This window comes from Schistocerca piceifrons, chromosome 5 (genome assembly GCF_021461385.2).
Source record: "Schistocerca piceifrons isolate TAMUIC-IGC-003096 chromosome 5, iqSchPice1.1, whole genome shotgun sequence".
Lineage (NCBI taxonomy): Eukaryota > Metazoa > Arthropoda > Insecta > Orthoptera > Acrididae > Schistocerca > Schistocerca piceifrons.
In genome coordinates, this window is record NC_060142.1 from 507631268 (window position 1) to 507651039 (window position 19772).

Consider the following 19772-nt stretch of genomic DNA (forward strand, 5'->3'; position numbering starts at 1 on the left):
TTATTAGACAAGTAATACATTGTAATGTGCATGTAATGTGATTTCTACATTTAAAAAATTGATATTATGATAACTGATTAATCTGATGTCTTTGTGGTTTTATCTTTGAGTTTACTAGTATTTTGGTTACTCAGGTGCTACCCTTGATTACATATGTTCAGTTACTTGTTTTTGTGGATGAAGATAATTGCTGATGCAGGAAAATCATTGTGTACCTTGCTGTTGTTCATGACCTTGATAGTGAATATAATTTATGTTTCTACATGAGTGATTTGTACTGGGCTGGCCTCTGTGCCTGAGCAGTTCTAAGCGCTTCAGTCCGGAACCGCGCTGCTGCTACGGTCGCAGGTTCGAATCCTGCCTCAGGCATGGCTGTTTGTGATGTCCTTAGGTTAGTTACGTTAAAGTAGTTCTCAGTCTAGGAGACTGATAACCTCAGATGTTAAGTCCCATAGTGGTTAGGGCCATTTTGATTTGTACTGTCCAATTTTCATAAGTAATGTTTTTACGAGGGGCATTAGGAATTGTCCAAACTGCAAAATAGACATTAGTTGCTGCAATCACCTCCTTGTTCGAATAAAATCTGTGTCCCGCAAGCCATTTCTTCAAATTGGGGAGCAAATGGTAGTCCGAGGGAGCCAAGTCTGGAGAATAGGGGGGGATGTGAAACGAGTTAGAATCCGATTTTCATAAATTTTGCAACCACAACTGCTGAGGTGTGTGCATTGTCGTGACAGAAAAGTACTTCTTTGCGGTCCAATTGCCGGCATTTTTCTTGCAGCTCAGTTTTCAAACGGTCCACTAACGATGAATAATATGCACCTGTAATAGTTTTATCCTTTTCCATATAGTTGATGAGGATAATCCCTTGCGAACCCCAAGAGACTCTCGCCATAACAGTTCCGGCCGAAGGAATAGGCTTCGCCTTTTTTGGTGGAATTTCTCCCTTGGTAACACTTTGTTTAGATTGTTGTTTGGTCTCAGGAGTATAGTGTGTCCATTTTTCATCCACAGTGACAAAACTAAGCTTAAAGTCCTGCGGATTCTTCCTGAACAGCTGCAAACCATCCTTGCAACATTTCACATGATTCCATTTTTGGTGAGGCGTGAGCAATCTCAGAACCCATATAGCGGATAGCTTTCTCATGTCCAAATGTTTATGCAAAGTATGTACCCGTTCATTCGAGATACCCACAGCACTAGAAATCTTATGCACCTTAACCCTTCTGTCATCCATCACCATATCATGGATTTTAACAATGATTTCTGGAGTCGTAACCTCCACAGGGCATCCAGAATGTTTAGCATCACTTCTGCCCAAATGGCCACTCTGAAAATTTTGAAACCACTGATAAACAGAGTCACAGTTTCAAGCTTCTCTTTAGTCTCCTGAAGCGTTTTGCCTTTCATAAAGTAATTTTTAATCACCACACTAAATTCTTTATCGTCCATTTTCTGACAATCACTTGACTTCCTTGATTCTCACGAATGCCAAACACAAAGTAGGAGACCAATATGACTGAAACTTGGTGTACGTTCTTTCCATAGATGCTATGAACTAAACACGACCTCGATACGCGCCGGTGGGGCCATCTCTTGGACTACTCACGGAATTTTCAAACGCCCCTCGTATGTTACGTCTAAATGGTGTTTTTGTCTTTTGAGGTTTTGTAGTTACTTTTGTCTTTTTAATGTTGATATAGGTTTGAGACAATGGTCTTCAACTGAAACAAATAGTAATTAACTTCTTTTAATGCAGCTCTGTGTCCCAAATTTCCCGAAACTTGTATCCAATGCTGATAAAAGCCTGAAGGTAATTGTTTTGCTTTTTCTGATATTAGCAGCAAGCATTTTTTATGCTTTGTCATCCATAGCATGTTAAATAGCGCTTTTCATTTTAAATTTCTTAAATTCCTTAACAAAATCTACATAAAAATTTTGGCACACTATAAACACACATTTGACCTTGAAATTAAATCTGAAATCACTTTTTAAAGTATCTCTCTACATAAACTGCCTGACAAGAAAGTGAAATACCCAGAAGAGGAGGAGGAAACGACTTTTCAGATTAAGAGTGTTTGTGGTAGCATTTCAGTGATACAGAATAGTCAAATTCGCAAAGAATTTGGCAAGCCCACTTACCAGTGTGATTTTGTATCTCCTCTGGCCTGAATGTATGCACTGGTTGTGTTGGGTAGGCTGATGTTCATATGAAAGTCAGATAAGGAATCGGAACTATGTTCAGAGCTATTCAGTGTGGACTAACTGCTATATTAGAGCTCTGCAAGTATTTAACACACACAACTTTTTGGCTATGCAGATTGTGAAAACCCTGTTTTCAATACAAGTAGCAGTTGCAGCGTTGTTCCATCCACCCCATCAGATGATGATTTTCGAGGAAAAGGACAATTTCTCCTCAGTATGTAAGGGTATCCACTGCCCTACATTGCCTTTCATTTATCGTCTTTCCAGTGACGAATGTGTCCTTGAAGTTATTTTTCCTCACTGAAGCCCTTTCACTCTCAGCTCATTGCTACAACATTCTGTGTGCCACAATGTGGTGTGCTGCATCGGAAGAGACAATGGTACATCTCACAAAACGCTATTTCAGCTCTCTTTTGACAAAAGTGTTCATTACAGTGTTGTTTGGGCGAACAATTCAATTGCAGGTCTGAAGGACCCAAAAATAATTTCCCAACTGCTGTTAAAGAGCAGAAGAACTGAGAAATAGACTGAAACTGGTTTTGTTACCCATCTGCTAAACTCTCAGGTGCATCCTGCATAGTAATTACATACATGGAGAATAGTGATGTAGAGAAATGACATAAGATAAAATGCATAAATGAAATAGCATTAAAATCTGGACATAGCAAAACAGGTAGAAAATTCAGGTCTTGGTTTAATTATAAATAAGAGATTTCAAAATTATAGTCAGATAATGAAGAGTGGCAGAATAGAAAGTCTGTTTTTAAAAGCAACTGAAAGATACTCCATGGAAATCGGTAAACTCTATGTATCAATATCGACACACTCTGACAAGTTGGAAGAGGCACAGAAACTGATAAATTGCAGCAAGTCACACTAACAAGACAACCCAATATTTTACTGTGGATGGAAGATAAAACTAAAGAATGACTCTTCAGTGGGGAACTTCAAATATAGTATCAGAAATGAGGAATCGTACCTTACTAGAATCAATGAGAGGTAGAGTATGTTTGTCCTTAAAACGTTCTCTTGGAACAAAACTGGAGTATAGAATGGTCTTGAGAAAATGCAGTTAGGATTAAAAGAAAACTGAAACCACAGTGTGGTTTCAGTTGCCTGAGCCTGCAGACGGCAGACATGTCTGCGAGTTCAATTTGTGTGTGTGTGTGTGTGTGTGTGTGTGTGTGTGTGTGTGTGTGTGTGTGTGTGTGTGTGTTTGTGTGTGTGTGTGTGTGTGTGTGTATTGTTGACAAGGGCCGTAATGGCCGAAAGCTATAATTGTGTGAATTTTTTTGTTGTGTCTATCGCGACTCAGCATCTCCAATATATGGTGAGTAGCAACTTTCCTTCTCTGATATTGAAAATGGTACAAATTAATACGGAACAGTGGAAAATTCAGGGTGGATCAATGACAATATTATTACAAGTAAATGGATAGATAAAAAAATTTACTCACCAAGCCGTGGCAGGGGGGCACACACACACACACACACACACACACACACACACACACACACACACACACAGACAGACATACACGCATAACAACCACGGTAGCCACACGCACATGACCATTGTCCTGGCTGCTGAGTTCAGGCTGTGCACAGCCAGCTGTGCCTGGTGGGAAAACCAATGCATTGGTGGTGGGGATGAGGAGGAGGCTGGGGTGAGGAGGGGGTTGGATAGTGGAGTAGAGGTGGGGAAAGGTGTAGTGCTGCTTGCGGAGCTAGCAGGGAGGTGGTACGGACAGGGTAGAGGTTCTAGCGCGAGAGGGAGTGGAGTAGGATAGAGAGAAGAGGGGGAAAAAGACTAGTGGGTTAATTGGTGGAATAGCAGGCTGTGTAGTGCTGAAATGGGAGCAGGGAAGTGGACAGGGTCTAGCAGAGGTTGAGGCCAGGTGATGTATGGGAACGTAGGATATATTCCAGGAAGAATTCCCACATGTGCAGGTCAGAAGAGCTAGTCTTGGTAGGAAGGATACAAGTGGCGCAGACTGTGAAGCAGTCATTGAAGTGAAGCACGTGGACTGAGCAGCAAGTTCAACACTGTCCACCTGTCTCTTGGCCACAGTTTGTCAGTGGCCATTCATGTGGATAGACAGCCCATGTGTAAAGCAAAGTGGTTGCAGCTTAGTTTGTAGGTCACAAGGCTGCTTTCATAGGTAACCCTTCCTTTGATGGGATAGGTGCTCCTTTTGACTGAACTGGAGTAGGTGGTGGTGGTGGTGGTGGTGGTGGTGGTGGTGGTGGTGGTAGGCTGTACGGGACAGGTCTTGCATCTATGTCTGTTGCAGGGATATCAGTCATGTGGAAAGCGGTGGGGAGCAGTGGTACAGTAGGGTACTGTTTCACAGGGAGAGTGCCCCTATGTTGCCAGACAGTAGGATTGTGGGAGATGGTAGGTGACTGGAAAGACAAGACATGGGAAATCGGTTTCTGTACGAGGTTGGGAGGGTAATACCCAGTGATACCTTTGAGGCCTTTGCTAAACACTGTCCTTCATCCACCTATCCATTTTACTGCTACCCATCCAGCTGTATTCCACTATGGCAGCCACTAGTCTTCTTCCCCTCCTCTATTTCTCTCCTTTACACCTCACCCCCATTTCACCCTCCCCCAGCACCGTAGCAGCCCTACTCTGTCCCCCCCCCCCCCCCCCCCATCCCTACTTGCTCCCACTACACCTTACCTCACCCCTCCCCTCCTATTCCTTCCACAGTACATCTCCTCCACCCTGCTTGTCGTCTCTTTCTCCAGTCCTTTCTTTTCTAGTGCTTCCCAGATGTGTCTTCTACAGATACTATCAAATGCCTTTTCTATATTGAGAATACCAACATGGTGTCTTCATCAAATTCATAGTGGTGCTTCTGGAGCTGCCTCACTGCAAGTATGAGGTCAACAGTTGACATCTCAGGTATGAAGCAGTGATGTTCATCTCTGTTTTGAACCCTTGTTCGGATTCTGCTCTCTATTATCTTTTCGTATACCTTGGCACATTGTGGTATCAGTGTGACTCCCCTGTAGTTTGTGCAATCCTTCCTACTCCCTTCCTCGAATATAGTGACAGTTAGTGTTCTCTTCCAATCTTCTGCAATCTTCTTCTGATTCTGCATCATCATCATCACATGGTACAGCCCCAGTTTCCCAACCTCCCCTGCTGCCTTTAACATTTTGACACTTACTTTTTGTGTATCCTGGGTTGGCTTGGGTTGTTTGGGAGAGGTGACCAGACAGCGAGGACCTCGGTCTCATTGGATTAGGGAAGAACAGGGAAGGAAGTCAGCCGTGCCCTTTCAAAGGTACCGTCCCGGAATTTGCCTGGAGCGATTTAGGGAAATCACGGCAAACCTAAATCAGGATGGCCGGACGTGAGATTGAACCGCCATCCTCCCGAATGCGAGTCCAATGTGCTAGCCACTGTACCACCTCGCACGGTGTGTGTGCAGATGTCCCATAGTACTGGTATGTGGTACATGTATGCCTCAGTGATATTCTGACCTCTTTCTGTGATGGACAATATTTCTGACCTCTTGATTACAGAGAGAAAACAGGTGAAACATTCCACTTGCCTGTGATTTCATGTGCAGTTAAAATTGTTGAAACCTACACTCTTTTATCTCTACTTTCAAGTAAGTGTGCCTCCCTTGGAACACATTTGTAGTCAATCTCCATACAACATTTTCTGCTCCTTATCTTTGCAGGGATCTTTCCCTGTAGTTCGCTCCATTTAGCAAATCCCTGTATAATTTCTCCTGCATGATATCATTGTACGTCCACTGTGAGGGCACAAATATATCGGACATCTAGTCCCACTTTGCTGCTCAGCTTATCTAAAGAGTTGTCCCAGTCACAGAGCAAGTGATAAATGGAACATTTCAGAAGTTATGTTGATGGTTGGTGATATCTTTAATTGGTTTTGCAGAACTGTAATTGCAGATAAGTTAAGACAGCAACAAAGTAAGCTAGGAATTTTGTTCAATGCAGCCTCATTTTTTAAATACTTTGTTATATTCATTGCATCATATCGAGATTACTAATCACAAAGGCCAAACACTTCCCTGAGAAATTGGCCTTCACTGTCGTCTTGACAGACTAAGTTTTGTTAAAAGGTAGTTGCATCTATACCTTCAAACATTCAGTTCCTTTTATTGACATCTCATCACAATAGAGACAGATGTGTAATGTGAAATAATAGAAATGCCACAGCATCCTCCTGAAAATAGTAACACGTCAGATAGAATTTGACTAGATACAGTAAAGATCGCATCTTCTAATAACACAGTATCATAATGTAATAACAATGGTAATCAATTTTACTTGACTAGCAATTGTCCTCAGAGATATGGAAACAAACATAATATTGCCTTTCAGTTAATGTAAAATCTCCTAACAGTTTTTAAAAACAAGTAATTTTTTACAAAAGTATTAAAACATTTTAGTCCAAAACCTACTGTGCTTACAGTGATAGGTACCTAAATGGTGTTAACACCATGACATTGCTACTATGCTTAACTTGTTTATGTATAAAGGCTGCTCAGAGTGTATAAAACCAGTTGGAGATTAATTGCTCTGTGAGGTTGTCCACTGCTGTAGGTCCCTTCTGCAGATTTCTGTCCCCCTCACCTGAAAATCTCAGATCTGTACAAACAGTAGAGTGTACCACACAGGAATAAAGGATTTCAGTGTTATGTCTACCAATATACTGCAGTTATTTGCAGACCCAAGGTAACTGTTACAGATATTTATTTTGTTATTTCGGTGACAGCAAATTTCCACAATTTTTTTTGTGCCTACAGTTTGATAGATCTAGCCAAAGCAGACTTAAAACTTAAATTCATTGCGTAATATTAAAATCAAATGTTTAGTCACAGTGAATATGCAGTTTTACATTACTAACAATGTAGAAGGGTACTACCAATGTAGAAAGGAAATAGGGCATGGGGGGGGGGGGGGGGGGGGGGGGGGTTGGATGTTCGGATAGTAACCACCACACTAGAATGGTGCTAAGTGCTTGAATGCAGAGTGCCATCATTGTCACATCTGCATGTTCTCTGATTCAGTAAGCATCCAACTGTGAAAGTATGAACCTCACTCTTTCACACATTCTCATTACAACCTCAAAACATCAGCACCGTAATAAAAAATTCCTGCAAAATGGGAGGTGCTACAGTTTTTTTATATGCTCAGGGAGTTTTGTTGGTTGAATTTATGGACCATGTTTTTGTGTGATGGTGCTCATCCTCCCAGTGCCCAAGAAACTCTAGAGATTTCAAATGGGAGATTTTTGATCATTCCCCATACAGCCCACAATAAAGGCCAAGCGATTTTCATTTCGACACTAACATGAAGTAGTGGCTCACTTCACAGCACTTAGATGACTATGCTAAACATAAATGCTGTGAAAGGTTGACTACGCTGGAAGGTGGAAAATTTGATTAAGGAGGAATTCATAAATTAGAGATATCCTATGACAGATGTTTAAATTTAAATATGACTATACTGAAAAATAACAAACAGCTGCAGTTCCATGATGTAAGTAAAAAAATTTTATGCAAGTTTTCTATGTACAGCCGAATGAAGGTTACCTTCCAAATCATGCTCGTAATTAACTGGTTTTCATTCAAGGACACTTATTTGCCTAAGATTGTAATGGATTTTCTTCAATGGTCCACTTGTGAATTGTGTTTGTTGGGTTTTGGGAAATCATTTAAACAGACTAACCCCTGAAATTTACCTTCGAATGTGATAACACAATCATTGGATATTGCAATAAGTACTAATGCACTCGAACATAGGTGTGGATATAAACATCCATATTGTAATTCACAACTGCATAGGTAAGAACAATCACAAAATCCAGAAACTGTTGTTGTGTCCTTGTGTACTCAATAACCCCTAACACAAGTATACAAGAGCGTAATATCAGATTATCCAGTTCCGTGATTTGTGTCTTAGAAGGTGGCATTCGGCTTCACCGTGACACAGACAGCAGTCGTCAGATATTGTCGCCCTATAACATCGACCAACAATGTGGCCCCAGTGCATTGGATCTCCTTTGTCAGTTTTTGGTGGGTTCAAGTTAGATTAGGTTAGGTTAGACTCAGTTCTGTACATGAAGTAGGTTAGATTTTAACCTTCAAGGGAGCGATAGATACCACCACCTCTGTGCATGGTGACAAGTGCTACAATGTGGCTTTTACTATTAAAAGGCCTCCAAATAATGTGAATGAGCTATATCTGTTTCAAAAAGAAAGTGTCAAGTACTGTACGCTTTGTCCTCAGTTATTGGAATTACCAGACAAGCTTTATGAATATGTGAGGTGAAGGAAAAAAACATTCTGTCACACACTAGAGATGATTCATAGTGACCTTCAAAAACAATATTACAAACACATTGTTTTGCTGAATTTATTTGAAGTTGTGCTGGCATACATCAGTTAACCTTCAGTAACTGTCATTCAGCATACATATAAAAGGCAGACACAAAGCTCAGAATAAGATACTCTGAACGCCACATTTGCAAACTATTTCATGTAACAGAATGACCACCCTACAGGCATAAAAAAAAAATGTAAGTACCAATGTCCATCTATCACAAACCAAAAAAGATCCACTGTTGTGCAGTAACCTGAAGCATAAGATACACCACCCTTCTCACTTGAACAAATTATTTTTTGAGTTTATAATCTGTGGCCTAAAGTTTCCAATAATCATTTTATCTACTTGTGGTTCCCCAAACCTGTCATTTCTGTCCATAGATTCTGAACTATTTCCCGATTATGATATTTTTCATTCTCAGGATACCACAACTCTTTTGACTAACTTACCTGTTTCTCACAGTCCACGTTTCATGTTTTGTTGGCCGTTATGACCAGAGGAAACAAACTGATTTTGAATTTCACTGATTATTGTCCAAAGTCTGTACATTTTGGCAAAGAGATTGGCCACATTGTGGCCACATACGTTGCGGCATAACAATCTGAAAAGGTCAGCGATCTTTGGCTGATTTTGGTTGGTGACAGAACCCACCAATGTTGGTGCCACTGTACCCACAGCATTTGTAAAAAGGGTTATGCAGATAGATTTAGTGAACTATATGTTGAGTTATTGGTGTATTTCCTCTTAGCAATTTATCATCTTATTTTAGTATTTTTGTTATAGGTAGTGCTGCTGTGACCAAGCACTCGTTTTTGTCAGTGAAGTTAGATTTTGGTATTTAGAGTTCTTTTGCCTATTCCATTTCATTCCTGTTGTGACATAAATTACATGGTTAATATTGTCTCCATTTTCCCATATTTTTTGCAGATAATACATATATCATTTTATTTTCTAGGCATCATTTGCTGTGCAGACTGAAACACCATGTTCTACCAAGAACATCTCAGTCAGGTAATTGGGAAGTTCTATTACTTACGTGATTTAATGTATTTGCTATTATGACAGTCAATTATAAGGGGCTGGCTGCGGTAACTGAGCGGTTCTAGGTGCTTCAGTCTGGAACCGCATGACTGCTACGGTCGCAGGTTCGAATCCTGCCTCGGGCATGGATGTGTGTGATGTCCTTAGGTTATTTAGGTTTAAGTAATTCTAAGGTCTAGGAGACTGACAACCTTAGATGTTAAGTCCCATAGTACTCACAGCCATTTGAACCATTTTGAATTATAAGCAAATAATTTATGACTATGAGTTTCTTGGCACAGTTTTTGCAAGAAGATTGGTGTGTCGGAAGCAAAGAAGGTCGTAAAATATCTCTTCACTGTCTAAATAATAAGAGACCATGAATTAGCACACCGGTGTAAATACAAAGGCTTCCACTGCTGGTGTCACCCCTTGAAAATCTTCTTAGGTATGCTGCTGTGTCATCTTATAAAATAAAAGACCTGAATCTTAATCAAAGACTCTAGAATGGGCCATGACACAGCCAGAGAAGTCATTACCAAAGTTCCGGAAACACCAAGAATTTATGGAGTACTGAAAATCCTTACAGAAAGGTGTTGCATATAGTCAGTGTGATCAAGCCACCTGCCTACAATTTGGCAAAGTATGGGATCAAGAAACTGTTACATTTTTGGATACACAGAATAAAATCGGAACGATCTGACACGTAGTTAACATTCATACATCACAAGGCTAACTACTAAAATTCCCACAAATCTGAGCTTTTCAAATTTAATGGGATACAATACAAGAAGAGTTGATACTAAAGCAGTTGTTCACTGCAGATGACATCTGGTCTGCTAATTCATTTGTTGATTTTAGAGGACTTCTACATTCCTCAACATAGTATAATTTCATTCTCTAATTATTTGACTTATCTTCAACATTGTACAAACACCACTACCATTATCAGTTTCATCTCTTGTAACAGCTGAACATAAATTCTTGAAACTCAATATTTAATGCTCTACTTCATTTCGTAAACAAAATCACAGTCTAGTTTGTTAATAATAGTATTTTATATAACAGAATTGCAGTCTTCTTGGACACTTCGAAATTTTACTTTTATTCTTTTTTTTACCAATACATGTTAGTTGCATGGTTCCAACTAAAGATTAAAAAAACAAGCAATTGTACTGAACAGTTTCAAGAATCAGCAAAGTAATTAACACTATGCCATCTGGCGACACCACAGTGGTGTCGTGAGTGAAATAGCGGTCAACGGCCAGTGACACCGCAGTGGTGTTGTGTGCATAGTATCGCTCAGTGACCGGCGACACCACAGTGGTGTCATGAACATAGCATCGCGCAGTGGCCAGTGACAGCACTTTAGTATATTTTGCATTCTGTTGGTCTTATGTTTAGATAACAATAAGTTACACACGTCAACATGTTTTTTAATAAGTACTTGTGCCCTTTCATTGTGGCAGATGAGAGAGACGATATGATTATTTATGATGAATGTGCGGATGTCTTGTCTGACATTCCAGATGACTTTGACAGATTGGGATATCAAGAAAACGAAAGTGAAGCGGAATCGTCAGAAGATAGTGAAATACGTCCAAGAAGAATTCGGCAAACACTACAGTTTCCAACTGATTCGGACGAATCAGACAAAGAAGACAGTGCACAGTGGTCAGATTTTGATTTACTGAGGACCAATTATAAATTTGAAGGATCTCCGGGTCCAAACGTATTTCCCAAAGATACACAGTGTGTCGAGGGTATCATAGAATAATATATTGGGAATGATCTATTTGAATATATTAGCAATAAAACCAACGAGTACTACAGTCAAAATTGCATTAGAAGGAAACTGTATAAAAATAATGCAAAATATGTCGACATTACAGGACTCGAAATTAAAAAATGGTTTCAGCTTGCTATCGTTATGTAAAAAAAAAAAAAAAAAAAAAAAGGGGGGGGGGGCAAGGATTGATGATTATTAGTCAATGAATCCGTTGATAGACACATCGATATTTCACAAAAATATGTCCCACAACTGATCCCGACAAATATTATCATTTTTACATTTTTCCAACAGCAACAATGAACCAGATAATGCCGACCAGCTCTACAAAGTGCAATTCGTAATTGAATATTTTTCCAAAAAGTTTGAATAAACTTTTAATCTAAGCCAAAACCTCTCAACTGATGAAGGAATGATACCGTGGTGTGGACGGTTAAATTTTATAAAGTTTAGAATCTGTCAAAAATTATGAAATATGGCATGAAGCTGTGTGATTAGAGAGTATGTGATGCATTTCCTCATTCAAGATCTTTTTCGGCGCTGGACAGCCTTTAGCAAAAACAGTGATGGAACTGTTGACACCTTCTTATGGAAAGTGGTGTCACCTCTACATGGATAATTATTATAACAGTGCAGAACTTGCAAGAAGTTACTTGAAAATAAAATTAGAGTTTATGGAATGATACAGCAAAGTACAGGATTTCTGAAAAATTAAAGCGTGCAAAAGTCAATGTGTTTGAAGCGTGTCTTCAACGGAAAGGTGAAGCATTCGCAGAGATACGGAGAGCTTCGAAAACTAAAACAATAAGAATGATCTCTACAATACATAATGCCACTTTGACTGACACTCACAGAAAATGTAGAAAAACCGATTACACAATAAAAAAAAATAATTTAACAAAAAAACCTGAAAGTGTATCAGACTACAACAAATGCATGAACGGATTGAATCGGGCAGACCAATATTTGAGTTATTACCCTATATAAAGAGAAACGATAAAATGGTCAAAAAGATTTGCATTATTTGATGCATTCTGTACATGTAAATATTTAATTACAGAACACAAGAGTCTCCTATTTCTAGATTTTTTATTGAAAGTGTCTGATTCATGGATAAAAGACCATGTACCTGCTTCTGAGCAAAACCTGGAGGTTGCCACTACATCACGTACATCTCGTCATGTTCCAGTTGACCGACTTTTTGGTCACATAAACCAACACCAAGTAATACTTATTTCCGAAATGAATAAACGAAAATGAAGAAACTGCCATGTATGCTCAAAAAAGAACAACAAACTTAATGTGTAAGTCTTGTGGAGTTGCTTTACATCTTGGAGACTGTTTTGCTGCATATCATACAAAAGCGAAATACTAAGTACCAAAGACAATACAAATAAACAAATATATGAAACAAACAAATTTTGTATTTATTTACCTATGTATATCTTCAACATTTCATGAAAGTAGGAGAAGAGTCTGTGAAGAGAAAAACAAGATATCAAGAGTGGAGATAAACTTCAAGAAAAGCAAGTTCATAATTTCAGATAAATACACAGCAGCATCTGAATTTACACATGTACTCCCATTAAAACCTTGAACATTGATCTCAATTTGGGACATATTGGAAAGAATTAGTAGAATTAAATTTTATGTTGTAAGACCTTGTGTCGGTAAAGTTTCCATGAAAAGTTTGTCCCAAAGCTACATGAAGAGATATAAAATAAAAACATCCCTTCCCGCCCCCACCCCTCCAAGCGTCTCTCATGTCGTATAATGAGTACTGAGGTTGCTGATATGGAGTACCTGGCAGCAGGTGGAAGTACATGGTACCTAATATGAAAAATGTATGTTTTTGGGTGTGTCCGGATACTTTTGATCACATAGTGTATTCTTAACATCCTAACTAGTGCTTATTAAATGTCACTGTATCCTGATTATGACATGAACATACACTACTTAACTTTCAGTACATTATGTGGTCTGACTTTACAGAAATCATGAACGAGATAATTTTCGAAATTTTTACAAGTGAGTTACCTTACAGATCCCTATCTGCAACAAAATGCTCAACAATATGGCACTCTACCAAAAGAATAATCATTGATTGTAGACTGTATGAATCCAATATGACCACAGACCTATGTTCTCTCAGCTAATTCAACATAGTTTTAAGTTTCAAAATATTGATTTCAAACCTGACCACTTTCTAGCTACAGTAATTAAACTACTAATTTAATGCTTTATTTGTAGAGTGGCACATTTAAAAATTCGAAATGACCTATTTATGAGGGAAGTTCTTGACCTCAAAAGCTTTGAGACAAAGAAAAATGTGCCGCGCGGGATTAGCCAAGCAGTCTAAGGCGCTGCAGTTGTGGACTGTGCAGCTGGTCCCGGCGGAGGTTAGAGTCCTCCCTCAGGCATGGGTGTGTGTGTTTGTCCTTAGGATAATTTAGGTTAAGTAGTGTGTAAGCATTACCCCCATTTGATTTTGTATTTATAACCCTGTATTCCTCTGCCTCGTGATTACTGGGTGTTGTGTGCTGTCCTTAGGTTAGTTAGGTTTAAGTAGTTCTAAGTTCTAGGGGACTGATGACCACAGCTGTTAAGTCCCATAGTGCTCAGAGCCATTTGAACCCTGTATTCACCTGACCAAAAGTCTTGTTCCTCCTGCCACCGAACTTCACTAATTCCCACTATATCTAACTTTAACCTATCCATTTCCATTTTTAAATTTTCAAACCTACCTGCCTGATTAAGGGATCTGACATTCCACGCTCTGATCCGTAGAATGCCAGTTTTCTTTCTCCTGACAATGACGTCCTCTAGAGTAGTCCCCACCCGGAGATCCGAATGGGGGACTATTTTACTTCCGGAATATTTTACTCAAGAGGATGCCATCACCAATTAACCATACAGTAAAACTGCATGTCCTCGGGAAAAATTACAGCTTTAGTTTCCCCTTGCTTTCAGCCGTTCGCAGTACCTGCACAGAAAGGCCATTTTGGTTAGTGTTACAAGGCCAGATCAGTCGATCATCCAGACTGTTGCCCCTACAACTACTGAAAAGGTTGCTGCCCCTCTTCATGAACCAGACGTTTGTCTGGCCTCTCAACAGATACCCCTTCGTTGTGGTTGCACCTATGGTACAGTTATCTGTATCACTGAGGCACGCAAGCCTCCCCACCAATGGCAAGGTCCATGGTTCATGTTATTTAACATTTCTGTCTAAAATTTTTAACACATATTCATTTATAGATTTGGCCTCTCTGGTTCAAATACATGATCTTTTTATATGATTCTCATATTATTATTTCACAGTCTTTGTTACTCACTTGAGATTTGTCAAATATCCTCATATATTCAGTAATTATTTATTAAATATAGTCATACATATTTCATTTATCATTTGCATAATTTTATATGAGAAGTGATGGGATAACATTGCTTTAAACAATGAAGTTCCAAGTATTTACATGTTATTATCAGGCATAAGTTTTGCTAAGTATGTTATTTACCTTCAAATTGAAACTCAAAATAGTTAACAAAAGTTTGGTGGCTGTATTAAACATTATATATTATTACCAGACCCTGAAACAACACTACAGGATCAAAAACTACTGATGTATGGGTTCATCATCAAACATTTAGTTTGAGTGATACATCATAGGCTCTCTAAGGCAATTACATTTCAGAATGCAGAGTGATTTAAAAATGAGCAATTGCATCAAAGACAGGCACCATATTGAAATTCAGTGGAAGAGTCCTCAAGGTATAGTTCACATATGAAGGAGATAATGTATAAAACTCTTATTTGACAAATATTTGAATAGTGATCATCAGACTGGGACCAGAAGGCATGGATGGAAGAAATAAAGAAGCTCGTAGATAGCACAGTGTGTTTAGTCATAGGTTCGCTGAGTGGGTATGAAAGTGTCATGGAGATGTTCATCCAGTTCCAATGGCAGATGTTACAAGAGACGTATCGTGCAGCATAGTGTGGTTTACTGTTAAAATTCAAAGAATGTACTTTCCTAGAGGTCAGTCAGTACGTTACTAGTTCCTACATATTTGCTGCAGAAGAATATGAAAGCAAAATAAGGATCCATGCACCTGCTGATTATTGTAACTGGAAGAGGAAGGTAGGGAAGTGAAAGTTGTACACGAAAGTACCCTCTGCCTCACACCGCAATGTGATGTGTGCAATGTAGATGTAGTTTTCTGATTTCAGTTCAGATAATTATGTAAACTTGTGTAAAATAACACCTTTTTTGTTGACAATTGGTCCTTTTCAGATTTGTCCTAATTTATATTTTGCAGCCTATTTATTTTTCTCAGCCAGTACTGAGCATTGACATTTGCTTACATTGCTTGTACTAAGTTATCATGTAACTAAAATCTTAATCAACTCACTTTTTTGAAAAAAGTTCAACTTCATTGCATACTTTGATATTTTTACTTTATATTAAATTGTCCCTTCACAAAAATAAATTTCTAAGTAAAGCAAAAGCCTCTTATTGACATCAAAAATGTTACCTTTCTAATCAGTGCATATGAAAGTGCTAAACTCCTAAAACTGGAAGCTGTTGATCGAAACAGAATACGTCACTAAATTCCTGTATAAGATTCCATATTAAACTCAAGATGAGGCAGTTACATTTCAAATCTACAGGGAGAGAAAGATAAGGAAGCAGCATAGAATGTAGTAGTGGAACAAGTGGTCTAGTGGTGAAGATTGAGGCCATTTTAATGATGAGAATGTTGGATATATTCCGGGCAAAATTAACTGTTGACCAATTCAGAGGAGCTGCTATTTGATGGTATGATGCAGCGGACATGGATCGTGAAGCAGCTGTTGGTGCCACCCACATTATTTTATACAGCATACGGATCTTAGATCTCCATTTGGTCATGGCTATATACAAGTGGATAATTCATTCATAGTCATAGCTGTGTAGACTACTGTGCTGTGGCTGTTTTCGTGGTTAGCTCTGTCTTTGATAATATAGGAAATGCCTGTGATGCGTCGGAATAAGAGGTGATTGGAGGATATATGCCCCATGGAGCAGAAGGTTGGAACCGAAGGACGTAAAGGCAGACGAGGATATTGTGTGAATTGAATGGGTGTCAGAGTACCATTTCTGAAGATGTGGATTGGATAGTAGAAACAATGTTCCTCATTTTTATCACACAGTAAAAGGTAGTAGTTGTCTTTTTGTAGAATATGATGCACATGCTTGTACTGACACTTATTTTTCATTTCAGGTCTGCAGCTCAAGAAGATGAATTTCAAAGTTGTCCAGAGACTGATAGCAAAGAGCAGGTTCATTCAAACAGTAAGATGGCACTTATAAGCCATATGGAGACCCCTAAATATCAGATCTCTCCAAAGTTTGATCATGCAGAGGAGGACAGGTGTCTAGGAAAAGACACATCAGATACCAATGACTGTGATCAAAACTTAACACCGAGAAAAATACTACTTTCTGGTGACAGTAGAAATACTGAAGAAAACAGTTATTCATTGATGCAGTTAAGGTTAAAACTGGATGAACTTACTGCCAAGAACACAGCTCAAAAGAAAGAATTAGATATTCTGAATTCTAACAATGAAAAACTTAGGAATAGAATGCTGACAGAAATAGCCACATTATCCCAAGCAGATTCAGGTGATCAAGAAAACTCCTCTGACAATCTTGCCATTTTTGACAAATTTGTGAATTCTATCATTCAGAAGGAGCAGGAAGTGGTCAAAATCATACTTGAAGAGTCCAATAATAATCTTATTGCTAAAGAAAATTGGATCAGCCAGTTGGAAAAACAAGTTGTATCGCTTGAAGAAGAATTGGAGAATTCTCAGAAAGAGAAAAATAAACTTCATGGTAAACTGAAAGCCCAGAAAGATACACTTACTACTTTAGAACAAGATAAACTCCATCTCAACAAGAAACTAACCAAATCAGAAGCAGATATGTCGTTTTTACAGGATGAAAATAAGGACCTCGGTTTACGCCTAAGAGCTGCAGAAGAAAAAATATTTCAGCTTACTGAGAATGAGAAACATCTCGAACTAAACTTGGAAAAAGAAAAGGAACAAAGAATTCTGCTCGAAAACGAACTCCAGCAAACAAAAGAAAAATGTGACAAACTTAGTAAGGACTTTGAAAGTACTTTAAAAATGGATGAAAAATTGCTGCTGTCAGAAGCAAATAGCTTTAAAGAGCGAATTCAGAAATTAGAGCTGGAAAATTCAGCCCTTGGAGAATCCATTAAAGTGGCACAAGAGGAATGCTTGAAGGCAAAAGCTGTGGCTACACAAAATTCTGAGTGTTTGAATAGTATCAAAAAACAATTGATATTGCTTGTTTCATTATTTCCTGACTCTAATAGTATAAAGTACCATTCCTGTGAACAAATTCTAGGATTTATTTCGAAGAAACTGTCACAACCTTGTCACAAATGTTCTCAGTTGGACCGTGATTTACAGAAATTGAAATTGGAATTAGAAACACATCAGAAAAATCTGGCAATAAGCATGGAAAGACAAAAACAGCTTGAATCTAAAAATGTCGGTGGTCCCCTTCACCTGGAGGGAAAAGACTTGCATAAACTGAACAATTCAGTAGTTCACAAAGCTCCCAGTCAGTATGTCGGAGACAATAAAAAGGTTTCATTCCATTGTGGATTAGACACAGAAGGTGACACAGTTCCTGTCAAAGACACAGATGTCTCCAACCAAAAGACAGTTTTGTCAGTAGGTGTCAATAATCAGGGTGAGTAATACATGCTACTCCTGCAGTCTGAGTCTTTTTGAACATATAATCTCAAAGTACTGTGGGTGATTTTTTAATTCAATTTATTGCATGTAACATGTAATTTTACATGCATGTGTGTTTTCAACTAACAATATAGTTTGTACAATTAAAATTTTTTTTAGTTTACATTATTTCTTATTACATTGTAATTCATGATAAATTCAAGTTATAAGGGCATTTTTGAATAAGCCACTGCTTGACTCACTTTTAAAAAGTGAAAAGTATTGCCTGTCAATATCTTAACTTCATTTGGTAACAAGTTATTAAAAGCAGTTCCTTTGACTTAAGGTCTTTTCACTGTTAATGCTTATCTTCTGTTAACCATATGAAAGTCTTTTCTATGCCTTGTTTCATAGTTGTGAATACCCATGTTTCTTTTTGTGATCTTAGTGTCTTCTTTCGCTAGCATTATAGTTTCTAGTATATACATGGCATAAACTGTGAGAATATTGTGTCTAATGAATAACGGCTTGCAAGAAGTTCCTGGTTTTACATTTTGCTATGATCCTCAAGGCTTGCTTCTGCAGTATGAAATCCCTTTTCATAGTAGTATGGCATGTCCCATCCCACAGTACTATTCCATAAGACAAGAAAGGGTACACTAATCCATAATATACAGTCCTTAGGGTTTCAGAATTAAGATATGGTGATAACCTTCTTAATACATGTAGACTGGGTGTTATTTTTTTTACAGACATAATCAGCTTGCTGCTTTCATGAAAGTCGATCATCTATGCATAAACCCAAGAATTTGCTATGTGTACATGTTTTTGGTAGAATTTCATCAGTCACAGTATTTTGTCTGTTTGGACCACTTGGTTTAAAATGACTAATACTAGTTTTTTGTATGTTTACTTTTAGGTTCTCTCTTTCAAAGTGAGCTCTTGCCTTTACAATAAAGTTATATATCTCTCCAACTAGGTTGGGCTCACTGTCTGCATATCAGATACCAGATGTATCATCTACATATATGGAGATCAATTGCTTATTGCCAAGAGAACTTCGGAAATCATTTACATAGCATATGAATAGGACTGGACCTAAAATGGAGCCCTGAGGAACACCAAAATGTTTCTTTCTTATACTTGACCTTCTCTTCTCCAGAATTTCTCCATTAGAGTACATAATCTCCGTGCACTGTTGTCTACCCTTTAAATATGTCTCTAGCAATTTCATGAGTTTTCCAGTGACGCCACTCTACACAGTTTTTGATAAGAACACTTCATGATGTACTCTATAAAAATCCCTTGAGAGGTCCAGGAATACTCCTGCTGCTTGGGATTTTTCCTTTATTTTTCAAATGCATGATGGACAAATTGTACTGCTCCTGACATACTTCAACCTCTTCTGAAACCATGCTGGAAATCACTTAATATGTCAGCATTGTTGTAATGTTCCAGAATTTTTTTAATATTATTTTCTCTATCGGTTTACTGAAAGTTGAGATTAGGGCAATGGGTCTGTAGTTCTGTACAGTTTCAACTTGTCAGGGAACACACCATCTTTGAGAACACAATTTATTAGGTGACCCAGTGGTTTCATTAGTTCATGTTTGCAGTTCTTCAATAG

The 19772-nt window shown here is 38.4% G+C and overlaps 1 protein-coding gene across 1 annotated transcript in view; it reads left to right on the plus strand.

Annotated features, from left to right (window-relative positions):
* Positions 1-19772, plus strand: part of LOC124798146 (kinesin-like protein KIN-7M, chloroplastic) — a 278641-nt gene that overhangs the window by 205011 nt on the left and 53858 nt on the right. The window contains exons 12-13 of the mRNA XM_047261426.1: positions 9538-9593; positions 16654-18161. Coding sequence (XP_047117382.1) covers positions 9538-9593; positions 16654-18161 — 1564 coding nt within the window. The remainder of the gene's footprint in view (positions 1-9537; positions 9594-16653; positions 18162-19772) is intronic.